The sequence below is a fragment of the Drosophila teissieri genome, chromosome 2L (assembly GCF_016746235.2).
Source record: "Drosophila teissieri strain GT53w chromosome 2L, Prin_Dtei_1.1, whole genome shotgun sequence".
Lineage (NCBI taxonomy): Eukaryota > Metazoa > Arthropoda > Insecta > Diptera > Drosophilidae > Drosophila > Drosophila teissieri.
Window position 1 is genome coordinate 17,247,220 of NC_053029.1, and position 19,682 is coordinate 17,266,901.

Consider the following 19,682-nt stretch of genomic DNA (forward strand, 5'->3'; position numbering starts at 1 on the left):
GAACGCCTTAGACGAGTTGGTTGTAATACCCTTGCAGAGGGTATAATTGGACTACTATATTCTACAGCTTCCAAGCAAACGGATTAATTAATTGAAAATAATAAATAATAGTTTCGATGTTTTTAATCAATAAAATAAAATGTCTGATATTAACTGTTGTAACGAAAAACAAGAGAGAACGCTATAGTCCAGTTCCCCGACTATCTGATACCCGTTACTCAGCTAGTGGAAGTGCGAAGGAGAATCTTCAACACTGACAGTTTTTGTCGGTTTGAGGGCGTTAGAGTGGGCGTGGCAAAAAGTTTTTTGGCAAATCGATAGAATAATACAAGACTAATACAAAAATGAAAAAATATCAAAACATTTTTCAAAAGTGTGGGCGTGGCAGCTTTGGGCGGTTTGTGGGCAATACAGTGGGCGTGGCAAAAAGTTTTTTGGCAAATCGTTAGAAATTTACAACACTAATACAAAAATGAAAAAATATCAAAACAATTGTAAAAAGTGTGGACTTGGCAGTTTTGGGCGGTTTGTGGGCGTTAGAGTGGCAACATGAATCGACAAACTTGCGCTGCGTCTATGTCCCTGGAGTCCGTATGTTTAATCTCAACTTTCTAGCTTTCGTAGTTCCTGAGATCTCGACGTTCATACGGACAGACGGACGGACAGACGGACATGGCCAGATCGACTCGGCTACTGATCCTGATCAAGAATATATATACTTTATATGGTCGGAAACGCTTCCTTCTGCCTGTTACATACTTTTCAACGAATCTAGTATACCCTTTTACTCTACGAGTAACGGGTATAAAAAAACTGTCAAATTCAAAATGTCCTCGGAGTTCGTGGCACCAACTACACGTCACCTAATCACCTTTCTCCGATCCGGCCATTCCCCTTATGGCCTTCTCTTCGGACTGGGGGGGGAGGCCCCCCGAGGAGTTTTAACGAAGATCGCCAACACGACCTCGGCCGAAGAGACATTTTGCCTAAGCATACAACTTTTTGTAATAAAGAGACTCTCTCTCGTTTTATACCCCGAACTACACAGTTGTTTTTTTGAAAGCTTCTCCTCCCCCGGCCACAGGATTGTAACTCGTGCGAAGGCAAATGGCAAACAGGAGCCACCATAACACTGGCCATCCAAAGGAGCCTCGCTCGTGGGCCACCAAACTGCAACTGCCACTGCAACGGCAACTGCCGATCGCAATTTTGACATACATAAATTACAAAAGCATATTATTTGCCCCAATTGAAATGCACATTAATAAACAGAACATTTAGGCCGCCAGGTGGAATATCATTGGACGAGCGTCGAAACTTGAAGGCAACTCTTGCCGTACATTTGCCATAATTTGTGGCATACCTTTTTTTCGTAACTTTTGGTATTAAATACTAATTGAAATCCTAGACGTCTTTGCCGATTAATTTGATTTATCCGAGTAGCACTGACAAATACGTCAACGAGTTCAGAGCTGTCAGTGGAGTGAGGTGTCAGTAATTCAGTAATATTAGTTCAGTTGGCAGGAGAACATCACTGCCGAACGAAAAAATATAAATCGCCAACACACAATCATGAGTTATCACCAAAACAACAGAAACGCGGCTGCATATGACCACTATGGTTTCGCCAATGCGGACAATCGGACTGAAGACAATTTACGGAGCTCCCATTCGCAGGTGAGTTTTACTTATTTTCCTGCTTACATACATATAGGTTATAAAACTTCGACGCCGCAGTTTGGCCGCACTTCGAGCTCCACTATTACCACTATTCATTCAAACAGCATGTCTTTGTTCCATACTTCTACCAATTACGCATTTCAAACGGCAGACTTAACAAATACATTTCTCATTTTCTTGCTGTTTTTTGTCATAGCAAACATATATATATACATATATATTTGGTGTTCATAGTAGGCATTGACTTTTCCTTTATATCTTCGTAGAGTAAAAGGGTATACTAGATTCGTTGAAAAGTATGTAACAGGCAAAAGGAAGCGTTTCCGACCATATAAAGTATATATATTCTTGATCAGGATCAATAGCCGAGTCGATCTGGCCATGTCCGTCTGTCCGTCCGTCTGTCCGTATGAACGTCGAGATCTCAGGAACTACAAAAGGTAGTCGAGTTTGTCGATTCATGTTGCCACGCCCACTCTAACGCCCACAAACCGCCCAAAACTGCCACGCCCACACTTTTGAAAAATGTTTTGATATTTTTTCATTTTTGTATTAGTCTTATAAATTTCTATCGATTTGCCAAAAAACTTTTTGCCACGCCCACTCTAGCGCCCACAAACTGTCAGTGCTGAAGACTCCTTCGCACTTTCACTAGCTGAGTAACGGGTATCAGATAGTCGGGGAACTCGACTATAGCGTTCTCTCTTCTTTAAAGTGGCAACGTTAGCCAGGGCTGGCAAAGATGGTAGGATAACAGACCAAAAACTATGCGCGCTGGTCTGCCTATATGCACGGTATGTTTGCAAAATAAGAGATTGTCTAAAGCCAGTTGTATACAATATTTCAACGCCATCAAGTCACTTAACAGCTGTTTATGCTAAATGTAAAGGCCTTTGCAACATGCCGATAGCAACGCCACAAACCCCAATGTAAATGATGTATCCATTTCATCAATATAGTATTCTGTCCCACTTTAAACGAAAGCTCACTCACTCGCATTTGACTCTATTAATCATTCACTTTTAATAAAAAAAACTTGATTTATTAGGTTTCCCTGTTGATCTCCTAAATTGGATTCTAAGTTATCTGAATGGCAGGACGCAACGGGTCCTCTTTAATAATTCTCTTTCTTGTATTCTCCGAGTCACATCCGGCGTCCCACAAGGGAGCCACCTAGGTCCGCTCCTTTTTACCTTATTTATTAACGACCTTCCCTTAATAATAAATCATTCGCGTGTACTAATGTACGCTGATGATGTAAAATTATGCTTGCAATATAAGGACATTTCTCGCCATTTGGACTTACAATCCGATCTAGATTGCTTTCAAACATGGTGCCGTGATAACGTATTAAACTTAAATGGCTCTAAGTGTAAAGTTATGACCTTTTGTCGTGCCAACTCAATGCACGCAACTTACACTTTAAGTGGGTGCTCTTTGGACAGAATAACACATGTTGATGATCTTGGTGTTCTTCTGGACCCTAAACTTAAATTTTCAGACCATATTTCGTCTATTGTCAATAAGGCCAGGGGTGTGCTTGGTTTTATAATACGGTGGTCAAAGGAATTTGATGATCCTTACATGACCAAAACCTTATCTATTTCTCTAGTCCGTCCGATCCTCGAGTATGGATCACCTGTTTGGAGTCCACAATATGAAGTTTAAATCGGTTTAAAAGAACTTCTTACTTGTTGCCTTACGGCGCCTTGATTGGGATGCAAACCGTAGATTACCTCCTTATTCGAGTAGATTAATGTTAATTAACTTACCCTCCTTAGCTAACCGTAGAACGATGCTTGGAACAGTCTTTATTTTTAACCTTATTCGTGGTGAAGTGGATAGTCCCGACTTGGTTAGTCGGCTAAACTTCACTGTTCCAAGCAAATTTACTAGAAATTACGTACCTCTAATTTTAAATCATTGTAGATCTAACTATGAGTTGCATGATCCCTACAGAGTATTATGTTCTGACTATAATAGATTCTATCCTATTATTCATTGTAGTGTACAATTCATTGTAGATCTCTATGAAGGAGGCGTACACTTGAATGGGATAATTGTTGCTTTCCTGCCCTTCGATCTGCTAAGCTCCACGCCACATATGCCCATGGTGGCGGCGCGTTGCCAGCAATGCACCATCCTTCCTTTGAACAGCCAGGAGGAACTGCAGTTAATATTGGATCAGGGCACTATATATTCCAACGATATATTCCGATCACATGCCATAGTCACCATTCATGTGGAGAGCGACACCCATTACGCCAGGATGAATATTGTGGATTTGGCCGGTTCGGAGGGCGTCAACATCAATCTGGGCCTGCTGAGCATTAACAAGGTGGTGATGGCCATGGCGGCGGGCCACACGGTGATTCCATACCGCGACAGCGTCCTCACCACAGTTCTGCAGGGTATGCGCACAAATTTGGATAAAGCTATGTCTAATTAGTAAATAGCCATTCACACAACATTTTGGGTTAACGCCTTTATTGATTAGCATAGTTACTATTAATTACTATTATTTTCTCGTTCAAATATTTACTACAACTCTTTACCCTTTATTCTTTCCAGAGTCGCTCACCGCGCAGTCGTACATATCTGACCTTTCTGGCCTGCATCAGTCCGCACCGATGCGATCTCACCGAGACGTTGTCCACATTGCGTTTTGGCACCGCTGCCAAGAAGCTTCGCCTGAATCCGACGCAAGTGGCGCAGCAGCCGGTAAGCTTTCTATATGTAGTTAAAGTCCACACAGTCGAGGATCACCTCGCGCATGCGCTGTTTAAAGGTAGCCTCGTTGGCCGCGCCCAGGAAACCAGCACCATGGAGGTCCGTGGTGGCCCCAGCCTCGATTCGTTCGCTAATCGCTTGCAGGTCGGGCACATCCTGACCCTGCATCATTACAATAGGTAGAACCATCATGGCGAGGAGCAGGCCCACAGCCGCCTTCGTGGCCACCTGTTCATCGAATGCAGGCCGGGGAAATAGTTGTTCCACCCGCTCACCTAGTCTGTTGCAAAGATAGTTTACCATTACAAGAGTCGAAGATCTAGGAGTCACTCTTTCACTTACCTAATCAGCTGCAGGCCCAACTCTTCATAGTAATCCTCTAGCATATTCTTGAGGTGGCTCTGCCTGAATTCCCGCGAAGTGCAGGTGAAGAGGAAGTACGATAATTCGGTGACCGGTGAGGCATATCGCATCAGTTGTCAGTCGATCAGGCGCACGTCCTCGAGTTCTCCCCGCTCTGTACTCTTGTAAAGAATGTTGTTGTTCCAGCAGTCGCCTTGGCAGATGACAGCGAAGGGTTCGCAATTGGATCCGTTGACCAAAGGAAGCAGCAACTGAAAGTACGATCCCCTGGCAAAATAACCTATTGGCATAGGTGAGCATTACTCGACGCACATGCTCGACGGATAGGTCCAGAAACCGATTGTGGAGAGAGAACCCGGCACAGGACAGATCCTCCAGCACGATGCACTTATTGGGCTCATCCTGGCGAGTTCCGAAGCAGAGGGCATGCTGCCGAAAACGATCTTCTGCGGGTATTTTCCACTTCTCCTGAATCATCTCAGTCAGCGGCAGAAAGACCTCGTATGCTGCCGTATCGCGCAGGAAACAGGGTCGTGCAAAGAATTGCTTGCGGCGCACGCGATTCTGTGGCGGCAGCTTGACCACCAGGCTGCGTTTCGAATCGGTGGCCGCCTGTAGACGCCACACCACGCCCAAATAATTGTCACCCTTGGCACTCGCTCTTTCCAGACGCAGTTCCGGATTGGCGCCCAGCTCCGGCCACAGTTGGCTGACCAGCTGACGGAGAAACTGTGTTACCTGCTCGTTGGGCAGATCTTCTTCTGGATGCTTGGATGCGTCTTCGGATTGCTCTACAGGAATCTCGTGTTGCTCCACAGCCCTGTCTGGGCACTGTTTATTCTCCGCCTGGCTTAGTTCATCTTGGGTGTCTTCATTGGGATCTGGTTCGGCTTCCTTTTGATTATCGTGCTCTGCTGGAGCTTCAATGTTGCCAGTGAGCTGAATCGCACTCACTGAGATTGCTGGAAGCTTTTCTTCATTTTCGGAAGCCTTTTCTCTCTCCAGAGAATCAGTTCTAGATCGAACTTCCAGATTGATTGACAGTTGCTGATCTCCCGACGTATTCTCTGCCAGCTCATCCTTCGATTTTTCCTTAGGCTCTTCTTCTCCTGTCAACAGCTGATCTCCAAATGTTTGATTCAATTGGGGAATACTTTCTCCAAGCTCCTCAATGCCTTTGAGCTCCAGTTTTTCGATAACTTTCTCGTCAATCTCTTCGGCAAGTTGTTTTTCAGTTTCCTCATCCTTTTCAATGTGCTCCACTTCAGCACTTCCCAGTCTCTCCAACTCATCCTCGATGTCCTGATTTTTCTCACAATTATCGTCTAAATCTTGGACTGGTTTGCTGCCCTCATCACAAGTATTTGGTGGTTTCTGATCATCAGCTTGAAACTTTCCTTGAACTGATGCCTCCTCTATAAGTTCCTGACTTTGGCCATCTATCTGCTCCTCCTCCTGCGGCTTCTCGCTGGGCTGCTCCATTGCACACTACGCCACCGCCGCGATTGTGAGTCGTTTATATAGAGGAACCAAACCCAACCGCACTGACCGCAAGTCGAACGATGCAGTTACTCGAGTTTCATCCTCCCATCTCGCTCTGATTGCAGCAATCGCTGGCCGCACGGACAATACACTACTTGCGCAGCTTCTTCTTCAATCCTCGCGCCGGCGACATCGATCAGGATCGGGAGCTAATGCCTCCACCAGAGGTTGAGCCTAGGCAACCCAGCAGCCTGCACTCCACCGCAATGGCCAATGCCGAAGAGACCGAACTCGAGCCCGAGGAGCCGGCCACAGTGGAACTTCAGAATTAGTTTGCGGGCATCCAGCAGTCAGCGGTAAGTTAGCGTCATCCAGCCAATGGAGGAGCGTATAGCGAATCGCCGATCGTCGGATATCGGCAGCGCCACTCCCCAAGTAATTTTGCGGCGCAACCGGCGGCTGGTGTCATTCCAGGAACATGCCACTTCCGTTGCTGTGGAAACCGAGACGGTTTCAGTCGATGCAGCGCAGGAAAATCGTTCGCAGAACGTAAGACCTGCGCCCAATGAATGGCTGGCCAATCGTATTCAAACGTTTCTAGACCAGCTTAACAATGAAAACGTCAAGGAGCTGCAAAGAATTCCAGGAATCGGACCAAAGACAGCCTTTAGCTTGACCCTGTACAGGTCAGTTCGCATTTTTTGTTTGAATACGTTTATTTGAGCTTTACCCAATTAACACAATCCACATTTTTCAGATCCCGCCAGGGTGGTTTCCAAAATCTTCACCAAGTCAAATCACTGCCCTTTTGGCCCAGAAATCAATGGAAAAGGATTTGCGAGGCGAACTGCCTCGAAACTTGATTATTACTTACCATTTTAAATCGAATTTTGCATAGTGATTTTTTAATTTTACAAATTAATATTGAAGTTCTGTTTGTTTATGTTGGTGATTTAATTAAATAGGCTTACAACTAATCTGACGTTTTACGTTAATATATTTGAAATATAACAGCCTTTCAGAGTTGCCAGGGTTCACGCAATAGTTCGTTATTTTTTAGTAACATCTAATTGTCGCTCGATCGCCAATTGTGCCACTTGAGCGGCTGGTCACACTGCACAGTCGCGTAGTTTGGTTTTTTTAGTGCGAGAGGACGGGTGGCATTGTTATACCCGTTACTCGTAGAGTAAAAGGGTATACTAGATTCGTTGAAAAGTATGTAACAGGCAGAAGGAAGCGATTCCGACCATATAAAGTATATATATTCTTGATCAGGATCGATAGCCGAGTCGATCTGACCATGTCCGTCTGTCCGTCCGTCTGTCCGTCTGTCCGTATGAACGTCGAGATCTCAGGAACTACGAAAGCTAGAAAGTTGAGATTAAACATACGGACTCCAGGGACATAGACGCAGCGCAAGTTTGTCGATTCATGTTGCCACGCCCACTCTAACGCCCACAAACCGCCCAAAACTGCCACGCCCACACTTTTGAAAAATGTTTTAATATTTTTTCATTTTTGTATTAGTTTTGTAAATTTCTATCGATTTGCTAAAAAACTTTTTGCCACGCCCACTCTAACGCCCACAAACCGTCAAAAACTCTCAGTGATGAAGACTCTTCTTCACACTTCCACTAGCTGAGTAACGGGTATCAGATAGTCGGGGAACTCGACTATAGCGTTCTCTCTTGTTAATATCTACTTTCATTAGCAGGCAGGAACTACCTTCCAACCTTGTCTTAAGTTTGGGAGTCTAAACGATACTTACCACTTCCTATACTATTTTAAACTATTAATCACTTGCCTAACTAATAAGAAGCATAGCCAAGAGAATAGCTCAACTTATGGATTTAAATATGATTTCATTTTGAAACTAAAGAAGAAGTGACATTACGAAACTCAAGACCTAAATGATTTTTTGTAGTAGGTATGTTTACCATAATAATTTGTTCCTAGTGCTCCTGGCCCAGTTTTTGCCCCTATGACAGTAACTGGAAGGCAAGCTGGGATGCAGATATGCATTCGAGTGCGAAATTGCAGGCGGGGGCAACAATGAGATGAGATGGGATGAGCACCGCACCCACCCGTGCAGCGCACTGTGCAAAGTGGATGTTGCCAAAATCAGCACCATCTATTTGTCGCTGTTTTTCATGTCATTCCGCCAATTGCGACTCCACATTTCCATTCCCGTTGCTAACAGGGCGTTGTTTTTGTCACGAACAATACAAGTTTTCCATTTGCGGTTCGGCTTGAGAACTTGGTCCTTTGTTTTCCCGTTTCAGCTGGTTTTTGCACATAAACGGTAATATTTTACATTGTACTGGGAAGGGTCAACCGAATAATAGTTACAAAAAAAGGATAATGGGCACGTGGCAAAGACATGCAGATATCGGGAGCTTAGGTGGCCGCAATTAGTTATTGTAATTTGAGTGAGTGCAGTATAGGGATCTGAATGAAATATTTAAATGAAAATAGCTACTTACCACTTGGAGCCTTAGCAGGGAAAAGAACAGCAACTAAGTGATCAAATAAAACCATCTTTATTTGGCTTTCATCAATACGCACACTTTCAACTTAAGATCACACTAAAGTTAAAGCTACGGCTAATCATTTCAGTTGTACAGACAAAGACGAACACAACAATGAATCTGCCTAGAAACCACAATCTTAACAATAAATCGTCGAAAACCCAACGAAAGCAAACATTTAGAATCCTGCTTAGAGTAGGTATATTTATATATTATATATAGATGTATGTAGTATATATATATTCCTGTTGGGTATGCGAGGAAGTGCTCGTTGTCTATTTACACTTTACTTAGGAGTAGAGGAGTACGGGTCTTTGGAAATGCATTTGTCTTTACAGTTACAGTTACAGTTACAGTTACGTACTTAACATAGATGTAGGTGTATGTGAGTAGGTATATTCGGTATGCTGAGGACCCTTCACTGTTGATTTGCTAATCGATTCGCTAAATGTGGGTTCCGTTATTGCCGAGTCCGAGCCGGGTTTCTCATCCGTCTCGAGTCCCGCCTGAAGTCCATCTCTCCTGCCACTGGCCATCCTATCACCGCACCGCCCTGCCGAGATGTCGAACCTCCAACAGGTTCCACAGCCAGTTCTGCCAGTTCTCCCAGGCGCCCAAAACCCAATAACTTGGCCACAACAGCAAAAACAGAATCGGATGCCAGGCAAATGGTCCGCAAGCCGCATCTGAAATAAAACAGAACAAAACAGATTGGTTTAGGCGGGGCTAGAGATTGAAATCCGCTTCGGAAAGGGCACTCGCCGGTGAAATTAATCTTTGAATTAATTGCTTCCAGCTTAGCGCAGAGCATTAATAAATCGCTGCCGGTCAGAGGGCCAAACTCACAAGGATAATAAGGTGCCCGGTCCCTTTTCGCTAACTTTGATTTAATGCCCCACAGTTTATCACTGTAATGGCGGGGCTACAAATGTTTCCCCTGTGCATTTATGTATGTTTGGCTTGTAAAAACAATCAGGAAGGGATCTTCAAGCCCGCTTGGGTCTACTGCCCCTTATCTGTCTTTCTGTGGCTAATTTTTAGGCGGACAAAGCTCACCCATTTACGACCGTACGTTTATTTCATTTATTGATTGCCTTGATTTTTAAACATTCTTGCGTTTGGAACAGTGAAAAGTTACTTCCTGCGTTTTCCATGAATAAAATTGTAATTTTATAATAGTACTTACTTGAATGGATTAAGAATAGTTCGTTGTGCCCGTCTCCATCCCCCGGCTGATCGAATGGATACATATTCATATCGGGCGATCTGCCAGAGGCCAGAAACCTGGGACGATCTTCCTCGATTAGTTTTTCGCTTTCCTGCGCGTAGATTTCGTGTATCCTTGCCGAACATTTCAACTGTAAAGTGAATCGATCGTTTTCGTAGGCTCCACATGTGGTATCGAATGCCAACTCACCTTTAAGCGACCCTTGATGAAGTGATGCACCGTCACCACGAAATTGATCTCCAAAACCGACGACTCCAGATGCTCCGCCACGTGTCGCTGAACGTCGTAGATGCGGAGGTAATTGGGTGGCACCTGTATGTCGTTGATCCACCAGGTGAGATTCGCAGCCGGCTTGGAGTAATCCGACGAGCAGTTTCCATTCACCACGTCCCCCAGACGGTATCTTGAATGGATGCCGGTAATTATGGGTCGTTGGGTGGGCAGTTCTAGGGCAAAACACTTGGGGTTAGAGGAGGGGTGGTACACAAACACCTGCTTACTCACCAACCACCTCCATGTCGGCGGCCACGATGGAAGTATCGAAGGTGGGTGCATCCGCGGACACTTCGCAGGCAAATTTGCCCGATATCGAGGTGGGAACATTTCGCAGGAGAACGTGGCTGGCATTCGATTGGGCAGTCTGCAGGGTGTAGTTAATTTGAAAAGTACTAGATGTAGTTAAATCTATTTCGGTTGTCATTGAATATGTTGAATGAATAATCAAATGGAAACTAATACTTCTTCAGCACCCATTGCCCATACATTCATAGTATATAGTATAGCATATATAATAATAATAAATGAATTGTGCTCAGATAAACAGAGCTTAAAAGGCAACCACCAACTTTTTGGTTTCAGCTTTTACGTAAGTGCTTACATAAGATAGGCGTAACCTCCTTTGCTGCGCATCGACAATATTTAAATATTCACTTTTTATTTCATGCGGTTTTTGTACTCTTTCCCGTTTCAATATCGAAATGTCAGCTAAAGTCAACAATGAGAGCGCAGCAAATGGGAAGTCAAAATTGTTAATTAAAACTTTTTAACATGCATAAAACCAACATCGATGCACACATGAACATCGAAAACAGGTCGATTGTTTGCAATGCCCCCTGCTGCAACTGCTGCTGTCGTTAATACCATCAGCAACATCGCAGCAGCAGCACGTTCGCAGCAGCAGCATCAGCAACAACATCGCAGCAGCAGCATCTGCAGCAGCAACAGCAGCAACAGCAGCAACAGCAGCAACAGCAGCAGCAGCAGCAACAAAGAAGCCCATCAGCAGCACTTTGCTTTCAGTTATTTAAAGCAATTTACATTGGCAACTTTTTGCTTTCGTTGCTTTGCCCCTCCGTGTCTGTCTTTCAGTTTCAATAAAGCCCGTCATCATCGTATCACAGCACTAAGCGAGTGCTGCCAACTTGGCTATTTATAGCCATTTAAGTATTTTAATCAGTGTACGGCAAGCAACGACGAGATATTTAAAATACGCTTTTATAAGTTTTATTCTTGAAATGGGTTAAATTCTATTCTTTATCAAGCTGTCTCAGTAAAACCCTTGGCTATCTTGATTTTTACAACTTGTACACATTTTTTAATTTAATTGTCGATCGCGATTTATCTGATTCACTTATATTTAAGCATTTTAGCATTATGTGACAACACAATGACCCATCTTTTTGCCCTCTATAAATGTAGATAGCAAACATTCTAGCCTTTTAGAATAGACTTTAGCCACTTGGTTGTCATCTGCACTCACCTCGACATCGATTTCGTTCGTTTTGGTAAATATCTTCCAGGCCGGATTCTCCTTGGGCGTATAGCGGTAGAACTCCCGCCTGCCCCGATACCATTTCACCGTGTAGAGCGTGTCGTTCTCGATGTCATAATTGCAGATTAAGAGCGCATTATCGCCACGCTTAACGGCGGACGGTATGCGAACGTTGACGTTCCGCAGCCCCACAGTGAGACCTGGAAAAAGAGGACGGAGAGGGGGAACGCTGTAATGAGTTGTTGCCATGGAATCGGAGTGCGCCGAACAGTAGCAGCCCGGAGAGGCTTAAATATGACAAGTTATTGTGGCTTAATTATGATCCCCCAGAGGATTACACGGGATTCCACGCGCACGGCAGCAACTTAAACTGCTCCTCACCAAGGGGTAAATCATGGGGAATAAGCCCAAAAATAAACAAACTTTAAACATTTAAGTAAAACTCGCACTTTTTACACCTTCACAGCTGGAAATTTATTGCGACATCTTAAGGTGTAAGGTTAAGAAACAAAACATATGTTAAAAAATACTGTAGCTTTAAATATTTTTAAGCCTATTACTTAAGGCCAAGAGCTATATGTTAGATTTACAAAATATTGTATAATAACTGACCTATAAGTAGTCATCATAATAATCATATAATAATCAAGTCATCATATAATGTTTTTTTTATTTATATATTTTTTAATATTTTTCTTTTATTGCTTATTTATTGTTTAACGCTTATACTTGTTCCGCAGTGTACCGCACCTCGGCTGCGTTGAATAAAAAGTAGGTCACCGACCATGAAGCCCCTGAAAAAGGCCGAAAACAAAAAACTCCACATTATACGAGCTGCCCGCGTGTGTGACAGAGACAACCACAAGAGTCGCCCTCAAAAAGTTGATTATTAAACACAATTGTGCGATCAGCGGATGGAGCGCGTGCCTCGAGCTGTTCGCCTGTTCGAAATTATAAAAAGCTTCCTAGAAAATTTGAAACCGAAAGTGAATGCTTCAGAAGGGGCTGACCCTCCCCGAGAGAGCCGTAAATCATAAAGAGGCTCGATTTTTTCGCTTACAACCTTCGCTGACGGGCGAGTCAAGTCCGCCATATAGGAAATCGAGTTGGGGCAGGCGACCAGGTGCCCAGAAACTGTAGGTGGAGCCCTCTGTCAAAGGTTGCTGGGCAGCTCGCCGAGTTCATTGACCTCCCGCAAAGAAGCAAAGATTTTGTGGCTGTGAGCACATTATAACAGATGACAGATGACGAGCAAGTGGTAGTTCATGGGTGCCTATCTGGTGTTCGGGTATCTCAAGTGGAGAGTTTCTCTGTGGTGAGGGCAGCCTTTGAATCCAGTATGTAAATGAATACATCACTCGATATATTTGCAAAGATGTTTGGGGGAATGGAATTTACCGCGCCAAATCATTCAATTCAAATGAATAATAATGTAAATAGCTTATACAACATAATTTGTTGTTGCTTTTTAGAACACATTTATTAGTTATTTTTGTTTATGCCAAAACCTCGCTCAACATATCCATTCATCTAGGAGGCGAGTGGTTGGTAACCAGGACTTGCTCGTTCCTAGGTCGGGTATCCCACATAGCTATTTATAAATTGTTAATACTAAATGGGGAAAAAAGAAACAGTAACCGGTTTCTAGGGGCCCAACGTGGGGTCTGTTTAAACAATTGCTGGTCCCCAGTTGGCAACTCAGCTCGGCGTCGACTGTTCGCGGTTCGTTTCTGGTTAACCTTGAATGCTAATTGTTGTTTCACGTTGATTTTAATGGCACTGGCTGCGTACGGTGCGCGTTGTCGTTTCGTTTTGTTGTTTTCATATCAGCATAAAAATTTCATGCTGCCCCGTCTGCTGGCAGCTGCTTTTTATCATCGCTGAACGCCGGATCGAAATAGTACGAAAAAACTAATCTCATCCATATTGCCGGCTTTTCTAGCCGGCCGCCGTTTGTTGGCCAGCACAAATTTGCGTAAACAGAGCACTATTTGTTTTGCCGAATGGTGAGAAGGGTACCTTTTGGGACGGGGAATTGTGAGCGAGCGAGCATAGAAAGACTATTTAGAAACCGTTGCTGTTCTATTTTGGCCAGGCCAACAGAAGAGGGCCAACAACGCTGCTGCCAACTTGGCGGCACTCGTATTTAACTTAAGGAAACCTTGGGCTCGTCGTCGCGATCGAACTGGAAAACCTTGGAAAACCAGAAGCTGGCATCGGCTTGGAAAACAACAAAAATAATAATATCAACTGCAAATGAATCGGAGGCAAAGGAGTCCATGAAAATTCAAAGGGCACTGGATAGGATAGAGTAGGTAATTATAGTAAATAATAATGAGCATTGAGCTCGGTGTGCTGACACGTAGAAGTAATTATGAACTATGAATAGTAAGAAGCATTATTATTCTAGTTATAATTCATAGAGGCGCCATTATCTCCGTTTCAGCTGCTAGAAGTGAACAGAAAATGAACGCAATGTCGAATACGAAGTTCTCAGCTATAAATTCACAAAGGACCAGTATGGAAATTATTTATCAGATGAAGCTTCACACTTGTAGCAACTTGACCACGTCCCCTAAGTTGTCCAGCTATTGATATCCTTGCGTACGTTTTTATTGTATCGTTAATTTATTGTAAGCAATGCCCATCTTGCAGATTATTCTCGTATCTTACTTGTATCCAAAGCAATAATCCCAGTCTTAAGGCCATGTTGCTTGCATCTGATTTCACGGAATCCCTCGCCGATGCTTCACACCGTTTTGCCACTTGAGTGCTGCATCAAAATCAGCATTACAAGCGACCTGCTCTGGACGTCGCTTTCAATCGCCCCTCCCAATTCACAATCATTGTTTTAGTTTTGACACAAATAAAAAAAAAAACGAAACACAACGAAACCAAACCAAAAAGGCAGCGATTGGAAAACGAGGCCACCAGAAGCGAACGGCCAACTGGAACTGAAGTGCGAGCCACTTGGCATTATGTTGGCCTGTTACTCGCTGCCCCTATATTATCGATCATGATTTGAAAGCGAAAGTGAAGGCGGTGGTGGCGATGAGCTCAACTCATCCACCGACGCACAGTGTCACATCGATGCTTTGATAAAATCGTAACAATGTTTGGAAACTCGGTTCGGGTGGTTTAATTTTATTTCACTTGTGAAATAATAATAAAACAACAAAACGAGGTTTATGAATATTTCCAGTGCAGCTACATATGTATATAAGTCTTGTAAGAATTCGGAGCTTAATATCTGTGTAGTAGTATTACACTTATAAAATAATTATGTATTATACTGCTATTAGTTTGTTTACGTATACTTGGATTGTTTGGTAGTTAATAAGCTGATTTTGCGTGAGACATTAATATTTAAATGCAGATCCAAATAAGAATCAAAATATTCAGTCTAAAAAAGTGAATAGTTAAGTTATTTGCATGCGTTTTTATATATATTGATCCTTATATCTCAAATTTAGTTTTTAATGCGCACACAATGTGAATGTTTCTTCGTTGCTTGGGTCCACTGTGCGTGACAGATACAGATACATTCGCAGATACCAACGCAGTGTGGATTCAGATACGTTTCGTTGACTGGCGCTGTCTGCTCGCCTGGTCGTCGAGCAAAGCCGGCTATCGATTTCTACATAAAAAACGAAAGTGAATTCCATCCGGACGGCTGCGCGTTGGATGCTCTTCGCTGACCCACTTTTTTGGGCGCGTTCGCTGACCTCGGCTGGCCCAAGGTTCAACGCTTCAAGTTGAGTTGAGTGGCCGCCAACGGTGTCACGTTCAGGGCCCGTCCCTGACCCACCGAGAGACCCACCAGCCCCACCAGCACCACCGAAACCACTGGCACCCAACGATCGACGATTGAAAGAAAAATCAGACGCCTGTTGCGACAACCAGGCGATCAGCAAACTCAGCGCGTGACGCTGTAGAAGTGGTGCTTTCTTTTTCGGCGGGTCAACGAACCCGGGCTCCAAATTTCGGAGATCGTTGACCGCCACGGTGGTGGGTGAGCGAGAGAGACCGCAGTTGGTGGTGTGAGAGAAACAGCGAGCGAACACGACTATTGCGTCTGAGTGAGAGGGTGAGTGGAATGAGAGCGAGAAACAAGTTGCTCGTGTTCAGCGCTGACACACTTACACTTTTGATTCCCTCAGCAATCAGTTCCACAGTACGCACTACATAGAGAAAAAAATATTCTCACTTTCTCAGCGCATCCAATATATTATTTTGGAACTTTTTTATTTTAAATAAATTAAACAAATAAATTACAAAAATAAAAAGGTTAGCCCATGTTTTTTACTTTTTATGATTGATCTAAAAGTTGTAACTTTCAGTCAAGAATTGGTAAATACAAATTAATACACTTTGCTTAATTTGCATATCTAGAATTTGAAAAATTTAATTTTTCCCAAGCTGTGTAGAACAATTCTTATTCTTATTCACCATATCGAAGGTTTCCTGTAGCTTATTTGCATGGTAGCAACAGTGAACGTTGTAATAAAATTACAAAGCAACAGATTGTTACTCAGACCGCCAGAATTCATGACTACATCCCAGCTGCTGAGCATCATTAAATTATAGTTTTCCATAGAAGACGCCCGAAAAGGCAAGAGCAGCGCTGGAAATGTTTATAAACCTTAATGATCGCCCACCCCTCACGCGAAAAACATTATTTTTTTGTTAAATACGAAATCATAAACTTTTCATACCAAGCGCCCAGAAACCGTTTGAAAGCCGTTTGTCGAGTGCATCTCGCACGCTCCACTCGAGTGAATAAGTGCCAAGGTTGAATTTGACTTGTGTAACAGAGCTATGGAGCAGCGGGGCGTCGGCGGAGGGGCGGAGAGCCCGCCCATAAGCTATGACACACACAGCTGAAAGAGATCGAGAATGATGTCGGCACCAGCCCTAGAATTCCCAATTCCCAATTCCCGAGTCGGCCGTTGCGCAATAGCTTCAGATACATTTGTATCCGGGGAGCCTAGGAATCAGCTCCTCCACGCTGACCATTTATCCAAAATCCCAGGCGTTCAGTGATCCGGTGGAAGTACTTACGTTTTGGATAAATGTCATTTTTACAGTGCACTTGGAGAAAACAGTAATTGGGAACTTAAATAAAATGAGCGCAGTGAAAGATTAGCTTTAACGCAACGCCCTAGTTTTTTGTTCACTTATAAGAGGAGAACTACAAGCCTTAAATAAACTAAGTATAAGTATAAGTAAGTAGTAGGTATAAAACTGATATCATGTTTTCTTTGTGTTCGTTCGTTTTTATTCACCATATAGTCGACTAGATATTTTCCCAAAATTCCTTGAGTAAATGTATATTTATTATGTATACAATGTGACTGAGGCAAGGCTTATAAGCAGATTATAATTTACAACTTTGAAATACTTTATGTACCTTTAAAACATCTTCGTCAACTATGATTGCCAACGTTTTTTTCAGTGCTCTTATGTTAAACAAATTAGTCTAAAGCTTTGTGAGAGTGCCAATAAGCAAATTAGCCCAGTGCCAGACCCCCCCCCATTGGTATAAAAAGCAAGCAGATAAATACATATGTATGTGTATGAAATATATACGTATATTTCTATACACGTGCGCACACAATCAGTATCTGAACACAAGCCCATATCTGTGTATGAACGAGCGTATGTCGGTGGTGTGCGAGTGTGCGAGTGTCGAGTGTGGATTCAGTCATACTGCCACTTATCAGCGGGTAGACATCGCCATGCTTTTAAACGCTGCTCGCCTATTCGAATTAGTACAAAATAATACCGTATTTCCTAGAAGCTTACGGATTCACCGTTACGCCGTAGTCGTCCAATGGATGTGAGAGGGACGGCAAACAGCGAGGAGAGCAACAACAAAAGGGCAATTTAGTACGCTTTCCGTACACACGTTTGTACATATAACGCATACGCTCCGTTGCCTCGATCATAAGCAAGTGCCGGTCGCCCCTGGGTGTGTATGTTTTTATTTTGTTTATATCAAAATTTAACAACAATTCGGATGGAAAAGTTTAAAACATTTTAAATAGTTTGCTAATAGAACAGGCGACCAGCACACCGAAATAGCTCTCGGTTGCACCGAAAAAGCAAAAAAGGCACCCGGTCAACGAATTGAGTTTCACATTCTCGTCGCTGTTTCGGTTTTTTCAGTAAAAGTTATGCGTCATCAGTTCCGTGAACTCAACAAAAGCTGATATGCGTGAATGCGGTAAAATAAGTGTGTGATAAGCATGCGATTGTGGATCGATCGTCACCAGCCGCTAGTTTTTACCCGATCCAGACTCGCTTTGGTTTCAGTTCCCACCAAGAGAGCGGTTATTTATTTATTTGCTTGCTTATTCACTCGCGTTCAAGTACATAGGTCGAAACTCTGGCCTTAAGAATTCATGATTGACTTGTTACATGAACTGGGTGATTGGAAAATATTGATGATGATTGTTTGTAAACCTAAGTTTGATTTGACTCAACGCTTCCATGAGTTTTACTGTTTACAAAATAGTGGGGAACAATCTTTTTACAGCGTAAAGTTTCTTAAAACAAATTCATTTTCGATCCAGGGCACGTATGGGGAAATGTTAAGAAATAGAGCGGGTCTAGTATCTGGTTCCCAGTCCTTGCCCGATAATGCGAGTCCGGCCAGGACGTATCGCCCAACAAAACAGAAAAGTCCGCCTCCAACGTTGTGGGGACTGAACTCGTTAAGCAAATCAGCTCCACAAAGAACCTTCGAATCGGAATACGATTCTGGTGGCAGTTCAGCGCGACAGTCCTCGGCGGTCATGACGGCGTAGTTCCTGAACCACAGGATATCCGATTGGTTGGCCGAGGATGAACTGGGGGAGGGCTGTCCCCAGCCAATGGTCCGGCAGGACTCCTCGATAAAAACTGACTCCTGAAGAGGCAGGCAGATGGGAGAAATATGCGTGCCAAAGAACGGGGCATCCAGGAAGATGAGGGCCAGCTGCTCGTGGATCAGGATGCTCCTTACTCCACGGCTGTAATGCGGTTTGCTCTCCACCGTTCTCAGTCGATCCCAATCGCCAGCCACCACAGAAATTTGATCCTGCGGTGTGTTCTCAATCGGATACGCGGCAGTGATCACTACATCGTTTCGAATCAAAGTGGCTGCGGCTACATATATTCCATCTGCATAAATAGCCGCCATCCATGGACTATCACCGAATTGTGTTTGGAAAGTCTTGTTGGTGGGAAAAGTCTCCTGACCAATGGAACGCAAGCCGCACGTATGCAACCCACTCAGATTCAAGAACTTATCCTAAATAAATAGTTTAACAAATTCTCCATTTTAGGACAGCAATTTTTAAAGGAGCTTGTAATGGAAATGGAATTGCTGAAGCTATTCCGTTCTTACTTTTTTTTCTGGCCCCGATGTGGTTCGCTCTTCAAGATTTTCAGGTCGTCCGAGCCCCAGGTCTGAACCTTCATCATCGTCATGTTCATAATCATCTTCCTGGGGCAAAATCGCACCAATCTTACAAATCGCAAGAGTGGAAATTAAAATCCATGTAACAAATTCTGGGTGGAATAAGGTCCTCATGATCGGAGTTTGAGAGTGTAAGATTACTGTTTTCCACCTTTGCTAGTCGGAGGCTGCCAGCAAACTGAGTTGAATCAATGTGCATGTTTTTAATAACGCACAATCAGGTTATAATACAGCTTTCGGGCGGGTAATTCGCAGCGAAGGAGTTATCGTTCATTACACGAAATTTAATATCAACTGGACCAGCAAGGTTTCTCGCTTTGTAAGATTAAATCCATAAATTTGGTTTCCTATGTGCACAAAAGCCGTGCAAAAACTTTTGTGAGTTCATAAAATGATGTTTGCTTGATGTTGAAATCAATACGCATCTCTTAATATCAA

The 19,682-nt window shown here is 43.4% G+C and overlaps 1 protein-coding gene and 2 pseudogenes across 1 annotated transcript in view; 1 reads left to right on the forward strand and 2 right to left on the reverse strand.

Moving 5' to 3' along the window:
- The first annotated feature begins 1,618 nt into the window (after positions 1-1,618).
- Positions 1,619-7,212, forward strand: LOC122626464 (annotated as a pseudogene).
- LOC122626197 lies at positions 4,411-6,274 on the reverse strand (annotated as a pseudogene).
- Positions 7,213-8,914: 1,702 nt separating the features above from the next.
- Positions 8,915-19,682, reverse strand: part of LOC122615115 — a 36,144-nt gene continuing 25,376 nt past the window's right edge. Inside the window, exons 2-6 of the mRNA XM_043790015.1 lie at positions 11,771-11,982; positions 10,516-10,651; positions 10,201-10,457; positions 9,970-10,141; positions 8,915-9,469 (exon numbers count right to left, since the gene is read on the reverse strand). Coding sequence (XP_043645950.1) covers positions 9,324-9,469; positions 9,970-10,141; positions 10,201-10,457; positions 10,516-10,651; positions 11,771-11,982 — 923 coding nt within the window. The 3' untranslated portion in view covers positions 8,915-9,323. The remainder of the gene's footprint in view (positions 9,470-9,969; positions 10,142-10,200; positions 10,458-10,515; positions 10,652-11,770; positions 11,983-19,682) is intronic.